This window comes from Muntiacus reevesi, chromosome 4 (genome assembly GCF_963930625.1).
Source record: "Muntiacus reevesi chromosome 4, mMunRee1.1, whole genome shotgun sequence".
In the NCBI taxonomy this organism is placed as follows: domain Eukaryota; kingdom Metazoa; phylum Chordata; class Mammalia; order Artiodactyla; family Cervidae; genus Muntiacus; species Muntiacus reevesi.
Window position 1 is genome coordinate 92,714,257 of NC_089252.1, and position 22,860 is coordinate 92,737,116.

The following is a 22,860-nucleotide window of genomic DNA, read 5'->3' on the forward strand; positions in this document are numbered from 1 at the left end:
AGTCCATTGATTTAGCCCTTGGAGTCAGCCTTCTAGGACCCAGAGGAGCAGGGTGGGAGTGCAGATTTACAGGCTGGATATATCCCAAGGGACGTCCTTTGACTGTTGAGTATGTGCTTCAGGTAGAATATTCTGAATCCTTTTGTCAACAGCTGGAGAAATCTGAGGTCTACAAAAGGTTAACCAGAGATGGGAGAGGGTGTGGCAAATCAGTGATTTAGACATTGAGATACAAAGAGTTTGATTAAATTTCTTTCTTTTCAGGCTGTGGGGAGTGCTTTGCCAGTGTAGTGTCTAATTTGCTCCGGACATGGTATTCTGACATTTGCTGAACAGCTAAATAAACAAATCAGGCTTCCACACAACAGATTACAGTGAGGTCAGACAGTGAAATCAGCAATTTTAAAATATGGTCTACAGCAGAGCATAATTTTTGATGACAGTGACAGCTGATGCTGCTAGTTGACATAGATTGAATTCTATAGATTTTCCTCTTTTCCTGAGTTTAAATATTACTAGGCACCCGTCCTACCCAGACATTTCAGAAGAGCCCTATTTCAAATGGGATATTGATTTTTAATAATTACAAATGTTTTAATTGGTACCTTTTTTGGAGTTTTTGTTGACTTATGTTTCACCCGAATTGATTGACCTGAAATTAAAGTTTTTGATGCCAAAGTATATTATCTTCAGTGACAGTTTTGGAGATTAAAATTGTGAGTGTAAGATTTGGTGTTGGAGGCCATTTTACTGGATGAATAAAGGGTAGGATTTTAGGAAATGAATTGGAAACTCGTTCTTACAAAGAAACTTGGCAGTAAACTGATTTTCACAAATATACTGATGAAATCTGTTATAAAAAGAAACATATGTATATGTTTTTAAAATTATATTATTTAAAACAATTTAAACATGAATTTTAGTGTATAATAAACAGCTGGTCACTTATTGAGATCTTAACTGGAAACTTACGTTACTACTTTTCCTAGTCACCTATTTTTCCATTAAGGGTTTTTGATAAGAATGTTTGTCAGCTCTTTGTTTTTCCAGAAAACTAAATGATCAAGTAGGTTTGAACAGATGTATGAGGCATCACAGAATCATTATATGCCACCTTCATCTTACATAGACTTGTTATTTACAGAAACAGTGGGTTTTGCTATTAACTAAATTTATCTTCATTTCTCTGTGGTGTGAAGTGCGAATCTGTGTGGTCCTAAGTTTTGGCTCTGTCTGCATAGCTAACTTTTTTTTCTTTAATTATGTCAGTCATGAATAAAAGCAAAGAAATCACCCATAGAAGCATTTTTTTCCCTTTTCTGTAGGAATAGTTACCCTGTGGAGATGATTATGTTGCAACAGTAGATGGAGAGACATCCTGCTTATAGATTAATAAATGAGTCCTTCACCAAGTTGCCAATTTTATGGGTGTTCTCTATATTAACTCTCCAACTAATGATGATGGAGTGTACATATTCACATTTATCAATATGACATAAGTTTGAGATGATTGGCAAAATACTGCTCAGAAAGAATGTGCCAATAAATATTCTTAATCTGCATCAATGTAGCTTCCATTACAAATTAAAAATAGATATTGCATTATGAGCAGTGAGCATCCTGCCTCGAAAGCAATTATCTGTTAAGCTGGGAAGGCAGTTTTGTAACCAAAATATTTCTTAACAGTCAATTTTAATAGCGTATTTCTTAAGTGAGCTCACTCACTCTCTTCCCTTAAGTCTTTTGAAGCTTCATTGGTAAAATCATAGGACCAAAATCTCATTGATCTGTTTTTTTTTTTTTTTTCCTTTTAGTTTCAAATGGCTTTGTGGCCAAATTACACATAGTAGTTTTTGCAAGAGCTATTTTAAATGCAGGACTCTGAAAAAGAACCTTACATTTGCCATTCTAAATGTTCAAGTGGTTTTTGTTATCCTGGTGATGGTTCTGATTCTCAGTTCAAAAGGATTTGTAAAATGTCTCTGTAAAAGATAAAAAACGTCTGTCTGTGCTATTCCCTCGAATCTCTGTGTTCTTCGGTCCTTTTAACTTGTCTCCTGTGCCTGCTCATAATGACAACCAGTATTTCCATCTTTAGATTTTTCCTTCTCCTGAAAATCCTGTTAATAGTTGACTTCACTACCACCACTATGTTTACTGGCAACTGGGAAAGCATTTGTGTCCCACCCTTGGACTGGCCAAAGTAATCATGGTTGCTGTTCTTAATTATAAAAACCTTCCAGTTTTGCAGATTCATGCAAATATGATCTAAGTAGTGCAATGATTAGCATCTTTGGGGAGAAGGACCCTAAATTCCTATGCCACCTAACACCCCAATATACCAGCTCCTGAATACTTTCTTTGACAGTTTTCTGGGGATCAAATTTTCAACCCTGTGACACTTGCGCAATAAATGACTGAAGTTGGGTATTCTAAGTGAGAACACACATTCTCTGCTAAAGCTTTCCTAAGAGTGAATCCATACTATTTGACCAGATCATTGTTTTTTCATGAAGCATTACATAAGCCTAATGCTTCATAGACCACACTAGAGCACTTTGACTTAAGGTACTTGCCCTGGGAGCAAGAATGGCTTTATAGTTTATATAGGTTCAGTATGCAGAGTATCTTTTAACTTGTTAAACCAGTATTCATAATGGAAGGTGCCTTGGGTCCTCTCTAGTGCTGGAAGTCCATATTCAAATTTTTTTTAAATTAATGTATCTAAACAGGCACAGTTAATGAGATTGTGAGTGATCATGCTGAATCTGAATTGGGTTTTTTGATTGTCTGATTATTTTCTTTGTATTGAGTAAAAGCCATTAAAAGAGAACATTTTGACAGACTAAATCTTTAAGTGCTAATTATCAAAATATGCATTAGGTAACTAACTGTAAAGTTAGGGAGACATATCTCTAACACACTTATTGTGCCTCTTTCCCCCACTGCCATAGCAGAAATCTCTGAATAGGTCACAGATCTCTCTAAACCAGGACGCGGCTCCATCATTAGTCTCAATGCAGCACTTTGAATAGTCCCTCAAATGTAGTTACCACTTAAAATCTGTGTCCACAGTGATGTCTCTAATGGCATGTGTCTCTCTTAGAATATTCTTGGTCATAAAAATAGAAATAATACTGTTAGCAAAGGGATGAATTTCAGTGCATCAGAAAGGGGAAAAGGATGGCTTACCAGTCTACAGAGGTGAGTCTTGTAGGGATATCTACCTCAGTTCAGGAGGGACTGTGGGTTTTGAACTCATTCTATAACATTATGACCCCTCTGCAGTCCTAAGTAGGGACTGCAAACCACAAACTCTGGACAACTCTTTTATCAGTAAGCAGGGAACATGTTGGGTTGTGAAGAACCAAAACCTCTGGTCTGTGAAACTATAAAAGATATCTTACTCTGATCCATTTTAATTGAGATTAAGTGAGATTTGAAAGCAAGGAATAGTTGGCCATCAGAATTTAGAACTCAAGACTGTCCTTGAAACTTGGGAATAAGATAAAAATAGAACTGGGATTCTTGATTAATCATGAAAGTGACTGGTTATAGAAAGACTGTTGAAAGGAGTGGAAACACCATGGACTTTGAAGTAAGACTGACTTGGTCCAAATCCTTACTCCAATGCTTAAATGCCATGTGCCCTTGGACAACTTATTTAAGCTCCTTGAGTCTCAACTTATATGCCAGGGAAGGTTGTAGTGCATCTCTTTTAGTACCTGGGAAAATTAACATGCAATAAATGCTGAGCCTCCATACCATTTTACTTATCCTAGTGAGGAGCAGCTCACAAGATACACGTGTGGTGAAGAATTCAGGAATAAGTAAATGGAACAGGATGATTTAGACACATTTTCCTTCTTTCATCCTGGGTGATCTTAGAGGTAAAGCTTAAGGGAAACTTCGCTTTCCAACCAAGCATTACTCCTCTATCAGATGTCATTTCCATGCTATCAGTTTTGGGATATCGGATGGATACTCCAAAATTGGAGGGGAGAATGGTCAGATATTTATCTTGATCACTTAAAAATGCTGAAATGTTGTTTGGGATTAAAATGTTTACTTTAAATTCTGAGCTCTTCAGGCCGATTGTTTACTCACTCATAGTATTTCTCTTTTAGAAGAAACTAAAAGGGCAGAGTGGATGGGCGTTTTTCAAGAAATACTGGTGTTCTCATGTCATGTATAAGTTTGGACATTATTTACTTTAACCCAAGGATCCTGGAGCTTGATTTTGTACAAGAGAAAATAATATCAAACTTAAGGAACAAATCAAAAGTAAAACAGCAAGCTGTGGAAGCTCACTCAGATTTGAGCAAAAGGCAGATCTGGTCCCAATTGAACTGATCTGTTGGCTTATTTGTAAGATTACAACAAATCCCAGGATTGAATGCCTCACCTGAATCACTTCCCTATTGACTGAATCCATTTAGACTCCTCTCTAATTTAGCAGAGTGTTTTTATTAAAGCCAGGCATACAAACATCAATTATCCAAGCTGCATCTAATTTCCTTCATCATTTATTTTCCTTCTTTGGCTGCCAGTGGATTAGAAGACATGATTAGAATTCAGCAGGAAAATAAAAACAGCAAGAAAAAGAGAGAAAAACAGTTTGAGAAAAACAGATGCTTAAACAAGAGCAACAACATTCAGAATTAAAATAAGTTGTGATTAAAAGAAAGTCCTTATCTTCTCTAATGTAAACACGCTTGCTTGATTTTTATCAGCATGCTTACTGCACTGGGACTGAATTAGCAGTGTGCACTGGGAGAGGCAGACGGAACCCAGCAGTGGTGCTCACTATGCTTAATGTATACACTGCAGTGTGTTCTGAATGCAGTATAGTATTTAACTGTCTGCAGTAATCATTGCGAAATGGATGGCTTATTGCCTAAGTCTTTCTGTTTGTTGCTTCCAGCCAGTGTTAGGAAGAGAAAAAGAACAAAGGCATTCAGTTCATTTTATGAACTTGTTAAAGGTAGAAGTTTGTTTCAGATGACTGATACTGATGTTGAAGTGGATACATTTATTTAATTATCCATTGCTACAGCCTAGGTGCATTAATGCTGTTGATGAGAACAAGAAAATGGTTCAACAAAGGAAGAGATGTTAAACACTGAAAAATCACTCTCAGAGAAATACAATAGGATTTAAAAAAAAAAAAAAGGAGAGGTGGTTGCAGTGAATCTGAGAATAACCATCAGTCAAATTGTGTCTGTGTCAAGGGGTGGCAAACTATGAGCCATGGGCCAAATCTGGCCTCCCAGATTTGTTTTTTGTGAATTAAGTTTTATGGAAACATATTAGCTTATTTATTTACATGTTGTCTATGACTGCTTCAGTGCTTCAACAGCAGGCTTGAGTAACTGAGACAGAGCCTGGCCCTCAAAGCCTCAGATATTTACTAACTAGTCCTTATCCTGGAGAAGGCAATGGCAACCCACTCCAGGGTTCTTGCCTGGAGAACCCCAGGGATGGTGGGCTGCCATCTGTGGGGTCGCACAGAGTAGGACACGACTGAAGTGACTTAGCAGCAGCAGCAGCAGCCCTTATCCCAGGCGTCCATAGTGTATGTAAAGAATCCACCTGCCAGTGCCGGAGACAGGTTTGATCCCTGACTTGGGAAGATCCCCTGGATAACAAAATGGCAGCTCACTCCAATATTCTTTCCTGGAAATCCCATGGACAGAGGAGCCTGGTGGGCTGTATGTAGTCCATGGGGTCGCATAGAGTCAGACACAGCTGAGCACACACACCATACTAGTCCTTTCAAGAACAGGCGTGCTAACCCCTGGTGTATGTCAGCAGTGCCGCTACGATCACCCAGCTGTTGCAGACAGCTCTGCATGTGATGTGAGAAAGAGCCTCATTGATACTGTGACTTCTTAGTAGTTAAGAAACCCTAAACTCTCAACCTCAGTCTATCCATGAAATAGAGGTTCTAAACCCATCTTATAAACTTAATGTGAGTGCACTGTGGATCCTGAATAAGGATAGTTCCCTTCCTAACCTCCCTGAAGTCTGCATAGATATATGGAGATGGAAGGCTTTTCAAAACTCATGATATTTGCTCTGTAAGATTCTGATTTGGTTCCTGCTGCTGTAGTCCATCTCGTTTCCCAGCAGTTCACATTGGAAGTCCCAGCCTCCTGATACTCCTCCAGGTTTTGTTCAGTTTTTCAAAGGCATCAAGTTCTGTCCTGCCCCCTTGACCTTTGCCCATAGCGTTCTCTGGTCTTGAAGTACTTACTCTCGTAATTTACCTGGCCTCTTCTAGAGTGTCCTTCAGATACTGTGCTAAATCTCACCGCCTGCATGAGGCCCTCCCTCAACACGCAGTGTACCAGGAACCTGTCCTGTGATCTCAGAGTACCCAGTCTGCCTCGCCTTCATGACTGGTAATCAGCGTTTATAATTTAATATATACATGTAGAATATTTCTGGTCTGTTGTATAAAAATCTTTCTTGTCGAACTAGCTACCTATCACACTTTATGATTAAAAGAGTGCCTAGCACAGAACAGGCTCTCAAGAATATACTTTTCATTCAGCAGTCTGTGAATACTTACCTTTCATTAAAAGGAGCCAGGATAATCTTAAAGAAAATACAACTGAAGTTTTGATTCTGATGACATAGTGGGTGCATAATTTGATACAAGTCACTTTATCTCTCTGAGCCTCACTTTTCTCATATGTAAAATGTGATAGATAATATTTACCTCATATGTTTATGGCAGAATCAGATCTGATAATGAATGAGACAATACTAACCATAGTATATGTTGTGGGACCTCAGTAGGTTTACTGGCTCCAAAAGACATTTGACAGTAAAGGTGCAGCTCCAGTGATTCTCCAGAACTTTGGTACTCTCAGTTTTTTTATCTGTAGAATGAGGACAAAAACTGTATCCATCTCGTATACTACTTAGGTGTTTAGTGTGTTAATATATGTAAAATAGAATACTGCCTACTGTGACCTGCTAAATGCCTAATTGCTGCTTTGGTTGCTAAATCATGTCTGACTCTTTCAAGACCCCATGGACTATAGCCCACCACACTCCACTGTGCATGGGATTTCCCAGGCAAGAATACTGGAGTAGGTTGACATTTCCTTCTCCAGGGGATCTTCCCAAGCCAAGGATCAAACCTGCATCTCCTGCATTGGCAGCTGGATTCTTTGCACTGAGCCACCAAGGAGGCCCTTAAATACTTAGTAAACACTAGCTATTGCTGTATTTGAGATTATTATTAATATTTTTATTCTTAAAGATTTTGAACACTTTCCGGGGGAAAGTGTACATTCTAACAAAATTTTATAAATAGTTGCAAAGAGTTCACAATTCCTCTGAAATTTACACTATGCTGTCAAGCAGTCAATCCTAAAGGAATCAGGCCTGAATATTCATTGGAAGGACTGATGCTGAAGCTGAAACTCCAGTACTTTGGCCACCTGATGTGAAGAACTGACTCATTGGAAAAGACCCTGATGCTAGGAAAGATTGGAGGCAGGAGGAGAAGGGGACCACAGAGGATGAGATAATTGGATGGCATCACCGACTCATCGACTTGATGGACATGAGTTTGATCAAGCTGTGGGATTTGGTGATGGACAGGGAAGCCTGGTGTGCTGCAGTGCATGGGGTCACAAAGAGTCAGACAAGACTGAGCAACTGAACTGAACTGATCTGTATATACTGTAAATACCTTTTGCTGTTATCTGCCTTTGAGGCCAAATTCTAAAGGATAGGACTTACCTAAAATTATGTCAAAGAATTTCTGTGTGTGTGAACTTATCTGACTGAGGTTCCCTAGTGTTCATTGTTATTTAGTCGCCAAGTTGTGTCCCACCCTTCCACAACCCCATGGATGGTAGCCCATCAGGCTTCTCTGTCTATGGGATTTCTCAGGCAAAAATACTGCACTGGGTTGCCATTTCCTTCTCCAGGGGATCTTCCTGACCCAGGGATTGAACCTGCATATCCTATGTTGGCATGCGGGTTCTTCACCACTGAGCCACCAGTGAAGCCCCAGTGTTCAATTCTCAAAATGATTACATCCCCCCAAAAGGGTTTTAGTTGTGATTTTTGTTTGTTTTCCAGTTGAGAGGAACGTGTTAAATACCAAAGCTGTAGCTTTTCTTCTTTTGAAGTTCATTCTTTACCTTTAATTGTGGATGAAAATCTGCAGCTGGAGTATATTTTACAAAGCCAAACACACACAAACATTTGAAAAACCTGCAGTTGCACTGCCCGGCCACCTGCAGAGCAGCCAACAGCTGCTACAGACCCCTCCTTGGCAGTGGCTGTCCGTGGTCCAGGGACCTGTGCAGTGGATCTGACACCATAACCTCCTCGCTAGATGATCTTTACTTTTGTGAAACAGTAAATAGCAACCCTTGTAATCCTCACTCGAGAATTTAGAAAAGCCTACTCCTGAAAGCACTTAGGAATCTTTGGGAGAGTTTCGAATTCGTGAATAGGCCCAGTGCCAACTTTTAAAAACATTCCCTTTGCCAGAGGAGAAAAAAGATTATTAAAAGTTTGTGTTGGTATTGTCATGGAGCAGCAGTTAGGGGTTATAATAATAAATGATCACGTGAAGCACACATTGCATATTTGACATGCTTTATAAATGCCAAATAATAATAATGATGATATCACAAGGCTTTCATTTTCAAACTGTCTTAATTTCATTCTCAGTTTGAGATTGCAGATTATAGTAGTTAATTATAGAAATTAGCCCAAAGTGAAAGCTTAAATCAGATTTCCATTTAAGTGCTTGACTACAGAAAATTAGTTTGTAGGAGGAGATAACCACATCATCTCTGGTGGTGTGGGGTCTTTCCATCACCCTTGTGGTGATTTCATCGTGGTGCCCGTGGTACACCATGTTTCCCAAACAACCCCATGTCCCTGAGCTAAGCGGCCTGTTCACTTCTGTGTCTTGCTGTTCTTCTTGTAAACATCTTAACTGCTTTGTTAGTATCACTCACACTCCTTTCTCTCCTTCTCTTTCTCTCACATACACATTCTGTCATGCTCTCTCTCTCACTGGTGGTCTTTCTTAGTGTCTCTCATGCTCTCACATGGTTGCTCTGTATTTTTCATCTTACATTTGCTCATGTACTCACTCTTTCCCATCACTCCCCTTTCCACCCCAAGGGAGACTTGCAAGGCTTGCCTTCACCCAGCTCTGGGAAAGAAAGGAATAAGCCAAAAGAACCAAGTTCCCATCCCTGGCTGCTGGTGACTTCCAGTTTACCTCACCTGCATTTTCTCAGATTATTTCCCTGTTCAGCCTGTAGGTCCTGAGTGAACCAAGTTGGGTAACAGCTCTGCCTTCATCCGCGCTGCCCTCTATTACCTGAGTTCCTCCTCTCTCTTTCTGTTTGTCACCTGGAGCATCACGTCTTCCAAAAGGCCCCTCTTGCTACAATAGTCTGCACCACTTGTGGTGCTCTTGTCTTAGCTCCACGAGGTTATGGAGCCAGGACTGCAGTTGACAGTTACTAGTCTGACTCTAAAACTCATCTTTGTTCTTTGAGTACAGTGATGACACCTTACTCATCTCCATATCCCAAGGACTTAACTCTGTTGTGTCTAATATAAGGGAGATGACCATTAAGTGTCTATTGAAATTAATTTATTCCAGTCTTTAAACTATTATTTATTAGGTGATTGCACTATGTCATGAATTGCATTAGCTCCTTATTAAAACAAGCAAACAAACTAAAAACTCCTGTTGTAGAGGACTACAGAGGCGGCCCGCCCTGAGTGTTGTGCCTAGGGCATGGAGATGGGGGGTAAATATACTACACTGGAGAACAGCTGTTCTTCTCTCAGCACACCTAACAAAGTCACCTATTCCCCCACCTTTCGAAAAGAGGACTTTTCTGAGCGTTCAGTACCGGTTGAAGTGGTTGACTCACTTTTAGGTACAAGTTGTTGTATGAAGAGTATCTGTTTTTATTTGTCAGATGCTGATTAAACACAATGAGAGACTGACGTGAAAGATTCATAGGTACTTATACTGTATAAGGCAATACCAGTATCACAGCTCATATCTGATACTGACTCCAGGGTATACATCTACTGAGTTGAACTGAATCACAGGGCCAGAGGCATCTTCCTGCCTCTGGTCTCCCACTCCTGCCACTGTGAATGACTTCACGTATGTTCGTGGTATGTGGTGTGACTACTCTCTAGAATGATTTTATGGTCTTAAATGGATTAGACAGAATAATTCACTGTAACTTGATGACACAGGAAAGCTTCACTGAGAATTTGTTGACATCTGAACTCATCCTTAAAGAATGTACAAGTTGGATCATGGCAGAGATGTACATGGGCCAGTGTATTTTACTAGAAAGCTTAGTTCTTCTACAGAAACTGAGTAAGCCTCAGCTGTTCCTGAGTTTCTCTCTTGGACCCTGTGGAGTCATTATTGCTCTTAAGTGTATTTTTCTTCCATTGTTCTGGCAAACTTCTCTCCATCCCACAGCTATTTGGAAACTACTGCTGTACCAAGCCTCAATACTAACAGCATTTAATAGCCATCATTAGAAAGCAAACTTCTGCTTACCAGTCGGCCTGCTGTGAATAGTAATGGGAGATTTCTTTTTTGGGAGTAGCCCCAATCTCTTAATTGGTTTGAAAAATATTGCTCATTTATTTTATTCTTAAAACATTACCTTTTTGCTGAACTTTAATAAGTTCATTTTTCTATTACATTCAGATTCAACATAGCTGCAGTCTGCTGAAAGGTTTCCTTCTTATATATGCTGTCTAGGTAACCTGTCCACTTTCACCATTGCTTACGTCAGTAAACGCATGTATAAATATCCGTAAAGTACCTTGCATGCCCAGTTGCTTCATGTCCAACTCATTGCAATCCTATAGACTGTAACCCACCAGGCTCCTCTGTCCATGGGATTCTCCAGGCAATAATAGTGGAGTGGGTTGTTGTGCCCTCTTCCAGGGGATCTTCCCGACCCAGGGACTGAACCTGGGTCTTCTGTGTTTCTAGTACCACAGGTGGATTTTTTTTTACCACTGAGCCACCAGGGAAGTCCCATAAAGTACCTTATAGGCATGTAATAAGCATGTCATGTGTCTTATCTCATTTAGGCCTTTCAATAACTTTATGGACTAGGTACTATTATTCCCATTTCATAGGTGAGAAAGCCGTATTCAAGATAGTGTATGTCCCTTACCCAAGATTCTAGCTCTAGGATCTGGCATGAATGGAGTATCTGCAGGCCATCTAGAAGCTGACTTGGAGCTTCACCTCTGCTGCTTGTTAGCTGTGTAACATTGGGACACATTGTGTGGGTTTTCTGAATGGCTTTATCTGGTATAGAGGGTTAATCCTCACTGTATTTACTGTATACTGTGAGTATCAAAATTAAAAATGAGAGTTCATGTAATGGCACTTTTAAAGCAGTTAAGTGCTGAACAAATGTAAGGTGTTCTTTTCTCATATGTTTTGTATAGTTAATTTAACATATTGGAATAAATGGAATTTAAAAATGTCATGCAGCACACACATATATGCTTTGCAATTAGTGTGGCAGAATTTAATTGTCACTCCATTGTTGGAATTTTGATACCTCCAGCTTGATGAATAGCCATTATCTGTGGGTGTTATCAATTAATCTAGTTAATGAATTCTCTTCATTATCTCGTTCTTCATGTTAATCATACAGGATTTTCTTAAACCTGTTTATCAAGTCAGGGCAAGTACAATTTTGTTTTTTTGGCCCACATGCCTTTGAATATGGAATATGTACAAACAGGTTAACATGATGGGTTTAAATTTACTTTTCAGAAAAATTCTAGTCAGTAGCATGACTTTTCTTATATCTTTACTTGTAGTGTAAACTTGTATCTCTTTATTGGGAGGGTATTTTTTTAATTAAAAAAGTCATTATCTAAGATTATTAAGCTACCTCTGAATTTTAAGTATTAATATGTACCTCTGGCATATCAAAGAAGTATTAAGGAGGCATAGAAAAATTTTAATTTTTACCTATTAACATAAAACAAATAATGTCACTAGTTTTGAAATATTTTAAGAGGTACCATGACAGGTAAAAAATAAGTATAAACCATAAAGAGAAAAGATGTAAGTACATGAAATTTTAAATGACACTACTTATAAAATAACAGTACCAGACAGTAATATAAGACAAAGCAGAAGACAGTATATAAGAAATAAGTGGGAAAAAAAAAAAAAGAAATAAGAGGCTTATTCATTTTGAATTTGGAGAACTGATTGATAAGATAATTTGGGTTAATATGGTAATGTTATTTAGTGATATTTATTAAGTACTAAATTTTAACTTTCTTAACATCTTGGTCTTTATATTGTGTTTTTTTTTTTTAAAGAGAGCATTATTTTGATTATCTTTGTTATTTAGCCAGTTACTTGAGGGAATGTTGACTGTCAGCATTTTGATGAGCACCTTCCTATTTTGATTTCAGGTTGAAGCCATCCTAGTCAATATTTTTGGTGGAATTGTCAACTGTGCCATCATTGCCAACGGGATCACCAAAGCCTGCCGGGAGCTGGAACTCAAGGTGCCACTGGTGGTCCGACTTGAAGGTAAGTTACCACAGATGTCCACAGTGCCAGTGCCTCCTTCTTCAAGATCAGGTGACCAGCATGTTTTGCATTCACAGACTTCCTGAGACAACATAGAGAAACACTGGGTTACATAAGATGTCACAAATGCAGTACAGCAGTACCTCTCTGAACTTCTAATCTGGTTTGCAACTCTCTAAGAATAGCATATGTTATAAGTCTCCAACTTTTCCAAGCATATTCCAGAGTGGAACCCTTTTACTATGAATCATATCATGAGTTTGATGTTCTGGGAAAAACACTCTGAGAAATGCTGCTCCAAGAATTTTTCAACATGCAACAGCAGAGGTTCTCAAACTTTTTCATCTGGCATCCTTACTTATTAAAATTGAGAAACCCAAAGACCTCTTATTTATTTTGGGTTATATCTGTCAATATTTATTAATTTACTTAATTTATTAATAAATTAATTTGGTAATAAAAATAATGACTTGGAAAATTTTAAATACTTATTTTTAAGTAATAATTTAATTTTTATATTATACATTTTATATGTAAATATATATAGTATATAGTTATGAAGAATAACTCTTAAATTTTAGTAATAATAGCAGCATTGCTTTATGGTTTTACAGATCCCTTTAATATCTAGTTTAATAATTTCTTCTACATCAGAACTTTTGCAATATGTTGTTTTGGTAGAAGTATATGAATAAAATCTGGCCTTATAGAGTCATATACCTGGAAAAGTGAACAGTTTTTAATAATCATTTTGTATAATTCTGAACATTAATCCTTGTTACTACACTAAAACCTATAAGTAATAATTTCTTTATTAAAGATTAGTTTTAATGAAGAATCTGAAACTATTTCAATGAACTTTTTATACTCTGTTATATTAAAATCCATTGGTCTGTCTTAGACAGTAAGTGGATTTTACACATGTGTGATTTATTGATCATTTGGAAAATTTTGTATTGTTCAGATCTTCCAAAGGTTAGCACATTTCAACATACAGTATCAAAAACTTCACATCTGTTAATATCACACCATTATGAGAAAAGCTTCTAAGTATTGAGAAGTTGTCAAGGTGGTAGATGCAAATTTTCCAGAATTCTAATTTTCATTTGAAAATACTAATTTTTCTCAGTATCCACAGGATGGTAAACTGTTTTCCTTGCAGTAACAGTCTTAATTCACCCATTTTGGGGACAGTGTCTACCAGATATCTAAGACTGAACAAGCGTAGTATGTTCTTTGTTCTTCCAAGAAAAAAATAGTATTCCATGGAAGAGTGGGGATTTTAGCTTGCTACTCCAACAGTTATAACGTGCTTTTCATCATAGTTCGGTATACAGCCGAGTGCTTTTTTTATACTGCCCGTGTGATCACACAGAGTATTAGAAAGATGTGTACTCAAGGGTTGAAAGTTAATTAAATTACTATTTTTTTTTCATTAAGGACATTCTTACTTGAAAGTGAAAACTTTTCGTTGTGAATGTGAGGTGGTGAAAAATAAAATGAATACTAGTACACATCAGTGCTGCTTGATCCTTACTAACCTGCCAGCAGTTTTATCCACAGTTGCTTCATCAGGGCAGATGCCAGCAGAGAAGTGTTATTATCATTATTACTACTTTAAAAATAGTTCTTACATCACAGACCTTGCCCAGGGTCTGTACACTTTGAGGAGCACTGTAACGGAGAAGCGGAAACAGATAGTTTGATGTGAAAACTATGTAAAAGACCCATCCACATCGTCAACAAATTCACGTTACAGTGATCAAGCAGACTTCAAGAGTATCATTTTGGGGACAGTTTAATTTGTCCATTCACCATGCTGGTGCTATAATTCCTTAGAGACCTTCTTCTTCTTAAGATAAAGTCCAGTGATATTTTGACACTAACTGTGTAGCACTGTATTCTTTTGAAGTCTAACCTCCAGAGCAGCTGCAGTCCATTTTCCTCTGCTTGCTTCTTTCTTTGTGTCTCTTTCTTCTCTTACCCTCTACCTCCTTGAGATTCTCTACTTCACAGACTTAGACGTACACCATATGGACTTGACAGAAATAATGATCACAAAGGAAAAATGAAAATAGCAGGGGTTCCAGTTGGCAAAGTTTAATATGGACCTTAAAACATATAATTGAATTAAAAGTTCTTGCAAATGTAAATGTGACATAATTGATCCCAATAAAAATAATTTCAATGAAAGGATAATGATTGAAATGATTGGCAAGGCTGCAATGAAAATTCATCGGGTAATTAGTGTGTTCATCAGTGTATTTATAACTCTAATTAAAATATTGATCTCAGACTGCTTCCAGGGTCAAAATAATCAGATTCTAGAAGTCAGCTCTTCGTGTGTTCTTAAAGGGGAGCAGGTCTCCATGAGCAATTCAGGGTTTGAAATGTCTTAAGTCTATTAGACTATTGGATTTGCATTTTTTTCTTTTTCTTTTTTAGATTTGTATCTTTTAAATTAAAACATTACCAAGGTACATGCTTGTGGGTTTTTTAATTATTTAAGTGATATTATAAGTACTATGTGTAAGCCATTGAGCTTTAGACATTAAGGAGTGTGCTTAGACCTATAAGAAGTCATGTCAGTTACTAGATAACTGGGGAAATAAAAAGTAAAATTAACAGTGCAAGCTAATATATATATATAAAATGTAAACCATTGTTTGCCCTAAGAAAATCTGCTTCTATATTAGTAGCAATAGCTTTTGGGGCATCTCACAAAATCACCAGCCTGGCTTTTGGAAATGTTTATACCTAACGGCAACCCACTCCAGTATAATTGCCTTGAAAATCCCGTGGACAGAGGATCCTGAAGAGTGGGCTACAGTACATGGGGCACAAACAGTTGGATACGACTGAGTGACTAACACTTAAGAATGTCCACCGTATCATGGGGGACTGAAGATGAACTTCAAGTGGATACTGGGCCCCAAATGTATGTAGCCTACAAATGTGGAGGGTGATGTTTTTCTGCCAGTCCCCTCATTTCATCGTCATAGTTTGCTGTCTTGGCTGTGATATTTGATAACAAAATACAGAAATTTGGCAACCGTAGTATCCATAAAGACAACCAGATACAAACCAAACTTTGTGCTCTTTATGCTAAGGGACTGAAGCATGTGTTCTTTAAGTTGTGCCTATTGTAGCTTCAGCCCACATTCATTTTCATACCTTGTATTTTGTTTTTTGAAGTATAGTTGATTTAGAATGTTGTGTTAATTTTTACCATATATATGTACTTTTTCATATTCTTTTCCATTATGGTTTATCACAGAATATTGAATACAGCATATCCTTTTTTAAAAAAACTTACTCAATATTGACTACTATAATTATAGTACATTTACAGATATAAATTAGCAGTGACGTGCTATAAAAGGAGGATTTCCAAGCTGAACATGGAAATAACTAAGCTTTGAATCTTTGAAAAGAAGGAAGAAGGAGGAAATTTGTAAAGGACCAGAAGCAAGCTGTCAGATCTGTTACATATTTGGGAGTTGGTACTGGGATCATAACAGAGGCAGAAACTGAAAGCCAGAACCCAAGCAGATCAGTAGGCTCTCCTGGAGAAAGCAGTGTCTTTGTAGCAGCATGTTATGAATGAAAAGAACTGAGTGGGACAATTAAGTTAGTAGCCAGAATTTACAGTGTTAGGTAAAATCTAAAACCCAGGCAAATTTGCCAGATAGAGGTAAAATTGAATACGAACAGAGCTAGAAAAAGAGATGAGAGAAAGCGGGGCCCTAAGATTTAAATCTATGACCAGAAGAACAATGGCACAGTTAATAGACTTGGGAAAGTCAGAAGTGGAAACTAGATAGAAAGACTGGGAGAGGATGACATTAGGGTGTAGTCATCCTTTATTTGCTCAAAGTACTGCACAATGGCACTCATCTCACATGCTAGCAAAGTAACGCTCAAAATTCTCTAAGCCAGGCTTTAACAGTATGTGAACCATGAACAGTATGTTGAACAGTATGTTCAACCTGGATTTAGAAAAGGCAGAGGAACCAGAGATCAAATTGCCAACATCTCTTGGATCATTGAAAAAGCAAGAGAATTAAAAAAAAAAAAAAAATCTGCTTCATTGACTATGCTAAAGTCTTTGTGTGGATCACAACAAACCAGAAAATTCCTAAAAAGATAGGAATACTAACCCGCCTGACCTGTCTCCTGAGAAATCTGTATGCAGGTCAAGAAGCAACACTTAGAAGTGGGCATGGAGCAACAGACTGGTTCCAAATAAGAAAAGGAGTACGTCAAGGCTGTATATTGTCACCCTGCTTATTTAACTTATATGCAGACTACATCATGAGAAATGCTGGGCTGGAGGAAGCACAAGCTGGAATCAGGATTGCCGGGAGAAATATCAATAACCTCAGATATGCAGATGACACCATCCTTATGGCAGAAAATGAAGAAGAACTAAAGAGCCTCTTAATGAAATTGAAAGAGGAGAGTGAAAAAGCTGACTTAAGACTCAACATTCAGAAAACTAAGATGATGGCATCTGGTCCCATCAGTTCATGGGAAATAGATGGGGAAACAGTGGAAACAGAGAGAATTTATTTTTGGGGGGTCCAGAATTACTGCAGATGGTGACTGCAGCCAAGAAATTAAAAGACACTTGCTCCTTGGAAGAAAAGTTATGACCAACCTAGACAGCATATTAAAAAGCAGAGACATTAGTTTGCCAACAAAGGTCCATCTAGTGAAAGCTATGGTTTGTCTAGTAGTCATGTATGGTTGTGAGAGTTGGACTATAAAGAAAGCTGAATGTCAAAGAATTGATGCTTGGAGAAGACTCTTGAGAGTCCCTTAGACAGCAAGGAGATCCAACCAGTCCATTCTAAAGGAAATCATTACTGAATATTCATTGGTAGGTCTGATGCTGAAACTGAAACTCTAATACTTTGGCCACCTGATGTGAAGAACTGACTCATTTGAAAAGACCCTGATGCTGAGAATGATTGAAGGTGGGAGGAGAAGGGGATGGCAGATGATGAGGTGGTTGGATGGCATCACTGACTCAATGGACATGAGTTTCAGTAAACTCTGGGAGTTGTTGATGGACAGGGAGGCCTGGCATGCTGCAGTCCATGGGATCACAAAGAGTTGGACACGACTGAGCAACTGTACTGAACTGAACATCCTTTATTTGAGATGAAGCTGCAATATCAGATGGAATCTTTGTGGTGCCAGAGATGTAATACGGGGTAAGATCCAAGGCGAAGTATGATAGACAAGTGGACAAGTCACCTCCATTTTGAAGATAAACCATACTCAGGACTCAGGGCATTGGAAATTATTCCTCAGTAGCACAGCTCTGTTCAAATGAGAAACCAGTCAAAACCCCAAATCCCTTGTCACGGAAAGTCTTGTTCTCAGTACTTTTAGTGGGGAAGAAGTTGCTAACCACAGGGCCCTCTCAGGAATTTCTCTTAGACTCAGTATAAATGTTTTCATTTGCTTTCCTATTGGTCAGAACGTAAATTCTGTACCTCACAAATCTCTGCATTCAGTTATATATTACCTAACCTTAGAGTATCATTGGATCCTTCTGTTTTTCTAAACAGAGCAAACTCTTCTTTATCTCTGGCAACAGAGAAAGGCAAAGTGGTACAAAGAAGCAGAAACATTTTGAAGAAGTCTAGTGATAGTTTCTGTTTAACTTGACACCATACTTTGTTTTAGCTGAGATAAACTTCAAAAATAATGTTTTTTGTATTAGTCCTAAAATTGGTTCACATTCTCAGAACACCCACCATTGTCTGCCTAGTTAGTAAAAGTGAGATGAGAAATGGGTGTCCACCATCCCAGCATCTTATGAAAAGCCAAGCGATGACACATGAAAGTTAAGTGTGATAGAGAAACCTTATCAGAGTCTGAATTACAATAATAAAAAATTGTTGCTAATATTTATTAGCTGCTTTCTAAGATACTTTGACACATAGCTGTAGAGTCTGAACAAATGTGAGGTTTTTAATGATTCAGATTAGAGATATTTCAAAAGCCTGATAATGTGATTCATTATTAGTTTAGTATCTTATTTCCTATAAACAGAGAAGGTGGCCTCTCTTGGCTGTTATGTGACTATTCAGAAGAGTTCCTTGCTGTAAGTCTGACCAGCTTGTGGGTCCACCTTTTAAAGACTGTGTTGCCACACATGGTGTATTAGAAATGTCCAGATGTGAAAAGTTTTATTCAATCAAATCAGGTTTTATTTAGTGGGATTTTGTGGACAAATCTTTGTTCTCAGCTGTATAATAATTACAGGCTCTTTTACCAGTGGATAAGGAAAGGATTACTCTCTGAAAACTTGGTGACTTTATAGTTACATGTATTTACCTGCCTTATCAGAATAGACTTTACCAGCTGAGATACAGGATTATTTTTATGTAAAAGACACTCGGGTTAATGGAACAAGCACACTTTTGTGGGGAGTTTAGCTTTTATAGACACTTTGTTCCTGACATGAATGAAGAACAAATGAAATTAGTTTTATTTTTTCTTTCCTTTTTGAAATGTATACAGACTTGGCACAGAAATTACCTAGATAGTTAGTTTAGCCCAACCTGTGATCCTACTGAGAAGTGTACAGACATTTATTGACAACTTGGTGTGTTCAGCGTGCAGACGTTTTTTTGCCAAGGCTCTGTATTTCACATGGGAAGTTTTATGGTGCTGGATCAGAATCTGCTAAAACCTTCAGAGGAGTTTTCTTTTTCAGAATTCATTTTTCTTTCTTACTATCCCACTTCAATCTGCAGCTAACTTCTCAGGTATGTCTCAGGTATGCCTGAAGAAGAATTTACTTTTCTCTCAGGTGTTCATTATAATTCAAAGTTCATAAAGAAGTAATAATGAGTCTAGACAATCTTTAGATTGGATTCTGTTTCTCATAGCCAAATCTCAATTTGATTTTTCTACCCAATACCAAAATTTTGTTTCAGCAACATAAGCATCTTACTTTTCTTTTGCCACATGTCTTTAGAAACAGGCATCCCTTGTGGTGTCCCTCCTTATCCTTCCAATCTCACTAATGTTCCCTAAGCTTTCTAAAGTTACTGAGAATGTAAACATCCCTGAGTCAGAAACTTTGTCTTCTGTTTCTATTATTAACACTTTCTTGAGAAGCCTTCCTGAAATACTGACAGATTGGACCCACAGTCAGAGGTATGCACATCAAGTGTCCTTCTTAGCATGGACACCGGAAAATTGCTGTGCAATGCTTTGGTCTGCTTAAGGGGAAAAAAAAAACCCTGAGCATTGAAGCATTAAGAGACAGCCACGAGCCTTCAGCTCTGTCCATCTACTTGGCAGCCGTCCATTCATCAGGGCTTCATTTATGCTAGGATATGAGACCTGGAGAGGAGAGTGTGATTGTCTTTGTGACTCCCATCAGAAAGTCAGCTATGGCAGATTGGCTATGAGCGACTGGCTTGGAAAAGTTTTCATTCAGGTTTGTGCTCTAGGCTTGCTGTTTATACTCAGACTGCAGAGACTAAGGGATGCCCAGCAGCGTGGTGGCACCATCCTGGGCCGAATAAGTGCAGATGCCCAGGAGGACTGGCGTCTGGCTCTGTGTTTGATAGCACTGCTGGCCTGTCTGCCTTTTTGCATTTTCCTACTGTGCTCTCTACCAAGTTTTTTTCTTCTCTTCCTTTCTCAGTTCCTGCTCCCTGCAAGATGAGATGGACCTGGTCCTCACATGCACCCCAGCCTCCCCAAGTACATCTTCCCTTCTTTCCACATTTCAGTTCTCATGTGGCTGTCATTGGGAGCATGGCTCCTGGATGAGGGTTCTGATGTTTTCTGTCAGGGCATGTCTCTCTTCCTCTCTGTTTGATTCTCATTTTTCTTCTGTCCCTACTCTTCCAGTTTCCTTTTTCTGCACACCCCATTCCTCACCTGACTTTCTGCCTCACCTGACTTTCTGCCTCACTCTTTTCATCTCCTCCCTCCTTCAGTGTCACCTGTGGGTGCTTCTTTACTGGGACCATTTTCACTTCACGTTGACATCTGTCTCCTCTCCTGCTTTTTATCACTAGCATCTTCTCCCTGTGTCTCCTCCATCATGTTTAATTCATCATCACCAGGTTAAACAAAATGAGCCATTGGAGACAATCCTGTTCTGTCAACAAGACTTAAATCCTCTCATTGTCTCAATCGATAAACACTTCTAAATGCTTAAACTTTGCCACTCTTAAACCTTAGACCAAGTCTCACAGGACCTACCTAAAGTATTAGACTAGTTAAAGCTTTTTGCGATCTAAATTTAAGTTTCCAGACAAAGAGTCTACTGTATTTGGGAATTTGAACTCTCATTTTACCCCTCAGTAGTTCGTGTGACTCACTGAAATTTATATCATGTTGGACACCTGCTGCCTTGCACAAGTGAAAGCCTCCTACACTTCAAGGAAGCAGTCAGTGTGATTACAGGACTAGGGCTCCTTTAAGGAAGATGGCCTCTGTATTGTGCAACTTTTTTTTTTTTTTTTCAGTTTTATGGATGTGGCAACTTTAAATTCTCTGACCACCTCAATAAATCAGATGTTTAGTGTAAGGTTTTAATGGCATTGCACTTGGAAACCTCCCTACTCTGACCTTCTCACTCCCTGTTTTTCTTTCTTGGTGCCTCTACCCTCTCAGCCTCTCACTAGGGCCAGCCTGCTTCCTCAGTTCCCTAGAAGTCCAGATCCCACAGATTGTCAATCTTCTAAGCTTCCATGAAAACCATCCCTCCTATTGTCCACAGCCCATCGAGCCAGACCATGTTATTGGGATCTTTGAGGGGACCAAACAGATTTTTCCCCATCTGGGTTTTGATAGTGAGAAATAAGAAAAAGGACAAAGGAAAAATATCACCTTCATTCCTGGTAGAGAAGTTGAAGTAGATAACTTAACTATATACTAAAAATGAGCTGTTACTCTGCCTAACCCCCAAGTTAGGCAGCTGTCCACAGCCAGCCATGGGTACCGCTGGTCTTGGGTGGGCCTCCCTCCCCTACACCAGAGCAGAATGCTGAGTGGCAGAGGTTGACCTGGGCTGACTGTGAGCATCATGGCAGAAGGAAGGCCAGAGGATGGGGCTGGGCCATCCATGCCAACTTTGTCCTTTCATACATTTGGTCAGATACAGCCCTCCACTACCACTGTGGAGTCAGTCAGAGACGAGATGGGGTATATAATGCCAGTGACTGCACCCTGCATGGGAGGAAAATGCCCCTGCCAGGTACATCACAGGTCATTCGTCTGCCTGAGGAGTGGACTGCCTTTTGGTCAGATGCCCACCCCAGTCTAGGCAGTGGACATCTCTTCAGAAACAAGTCGATTTCCTGAGCAGAAGCTGGGGGTGGGGCACTTTAATAAGGAGCAGTGGGGACTAGCATATCCTGAGTCCTGCTTACGACCTCACAGTACTGCCCTCTGCTCCCTGAGTATTTTCTCTGTGACCAGTCAATTCCTCATGTAACATCTGAAAGTCGTATTCTATCAGCCATCATAGAGAGAGAGAGAAAAAACACATAGGTATGACGGAAAAGACAGCAGATTCAGTCTGTTCTGTTTTACAGATGACAGGCATGCTCTGTGTATAAGCCTCTCCCAGAGTGCGGCACCTTGAGGATGTCCAGAGGCAGAGCTGCCCACGCCGAGAGACTAACTTTCTCATGGAATGTTTTAGGACAGGAATGACAAATAGCTTTTATGTCATGCCACCTCTTATATATTTATTGGCAGTAGCTGCCAGGAGTGCTATGCCAAGGAAGATTCCGAGGCTGTAGTCCCAGTCAGCAGGAAAGAGTTCTGTGATCATTACTGATGTGGGTAAGGAGAGTGAAGGCACTTGAGCCAAGTACTGGCCATTGTTGATTCAAAGAGAGCATAGGAGGAATCTTCATCCCTAGAAATATCACAGTCCGTGCACCAGAAGTAGGAAGTGGGAACTTAAAGCTGGAGAAGCACCAAACAAGACTGGGCCACAAGGCCAAAATTTTGGATTGTGCACCACCAAAATCTGCAGACTTTTTCTATAAACAACAGAATTTTTTTTAGGCTTTGTGAGCCATGTATTCCCTGTCGCAATGACTCAGCTCTACCGTCATTTTGCTGAAGCAGCATAGACAATAGAAAGGAATGGGCATGGTTATGCCACAGTAAATCTTATTTTACAGAAGCAAACGGTGAGCCATAGTTTGTTGCTTGGTGTAGAGAAGAGGCTAGCATCAAGACCAAGAACTCTGGAAACT

General features: G+C 39.0%; 1 protein-coding gene across 1 annotated transcript in view; it reads left to right on the forward strand.

The window, feature by feature from the left end:
• The window catches only part of SUCLG2 (succinate-CoA ligase GDP-forming subunit beta), a 264,516-nt gene that overhangs the window by 231,050 nt on the left and 10,606 nt on the right, over nt 1-22,860 (forward strand). The window contains exon 10 of the mRNA XM_065933317.1: nt 12,487-12,607. Coding sequence (XP_065789389.1) covers nt 12,487-12,607 — 121 coding nt within the window. The remainder of the gene's footprint in view (nt 1-12,486; nt 12,608-22,860) is intronic.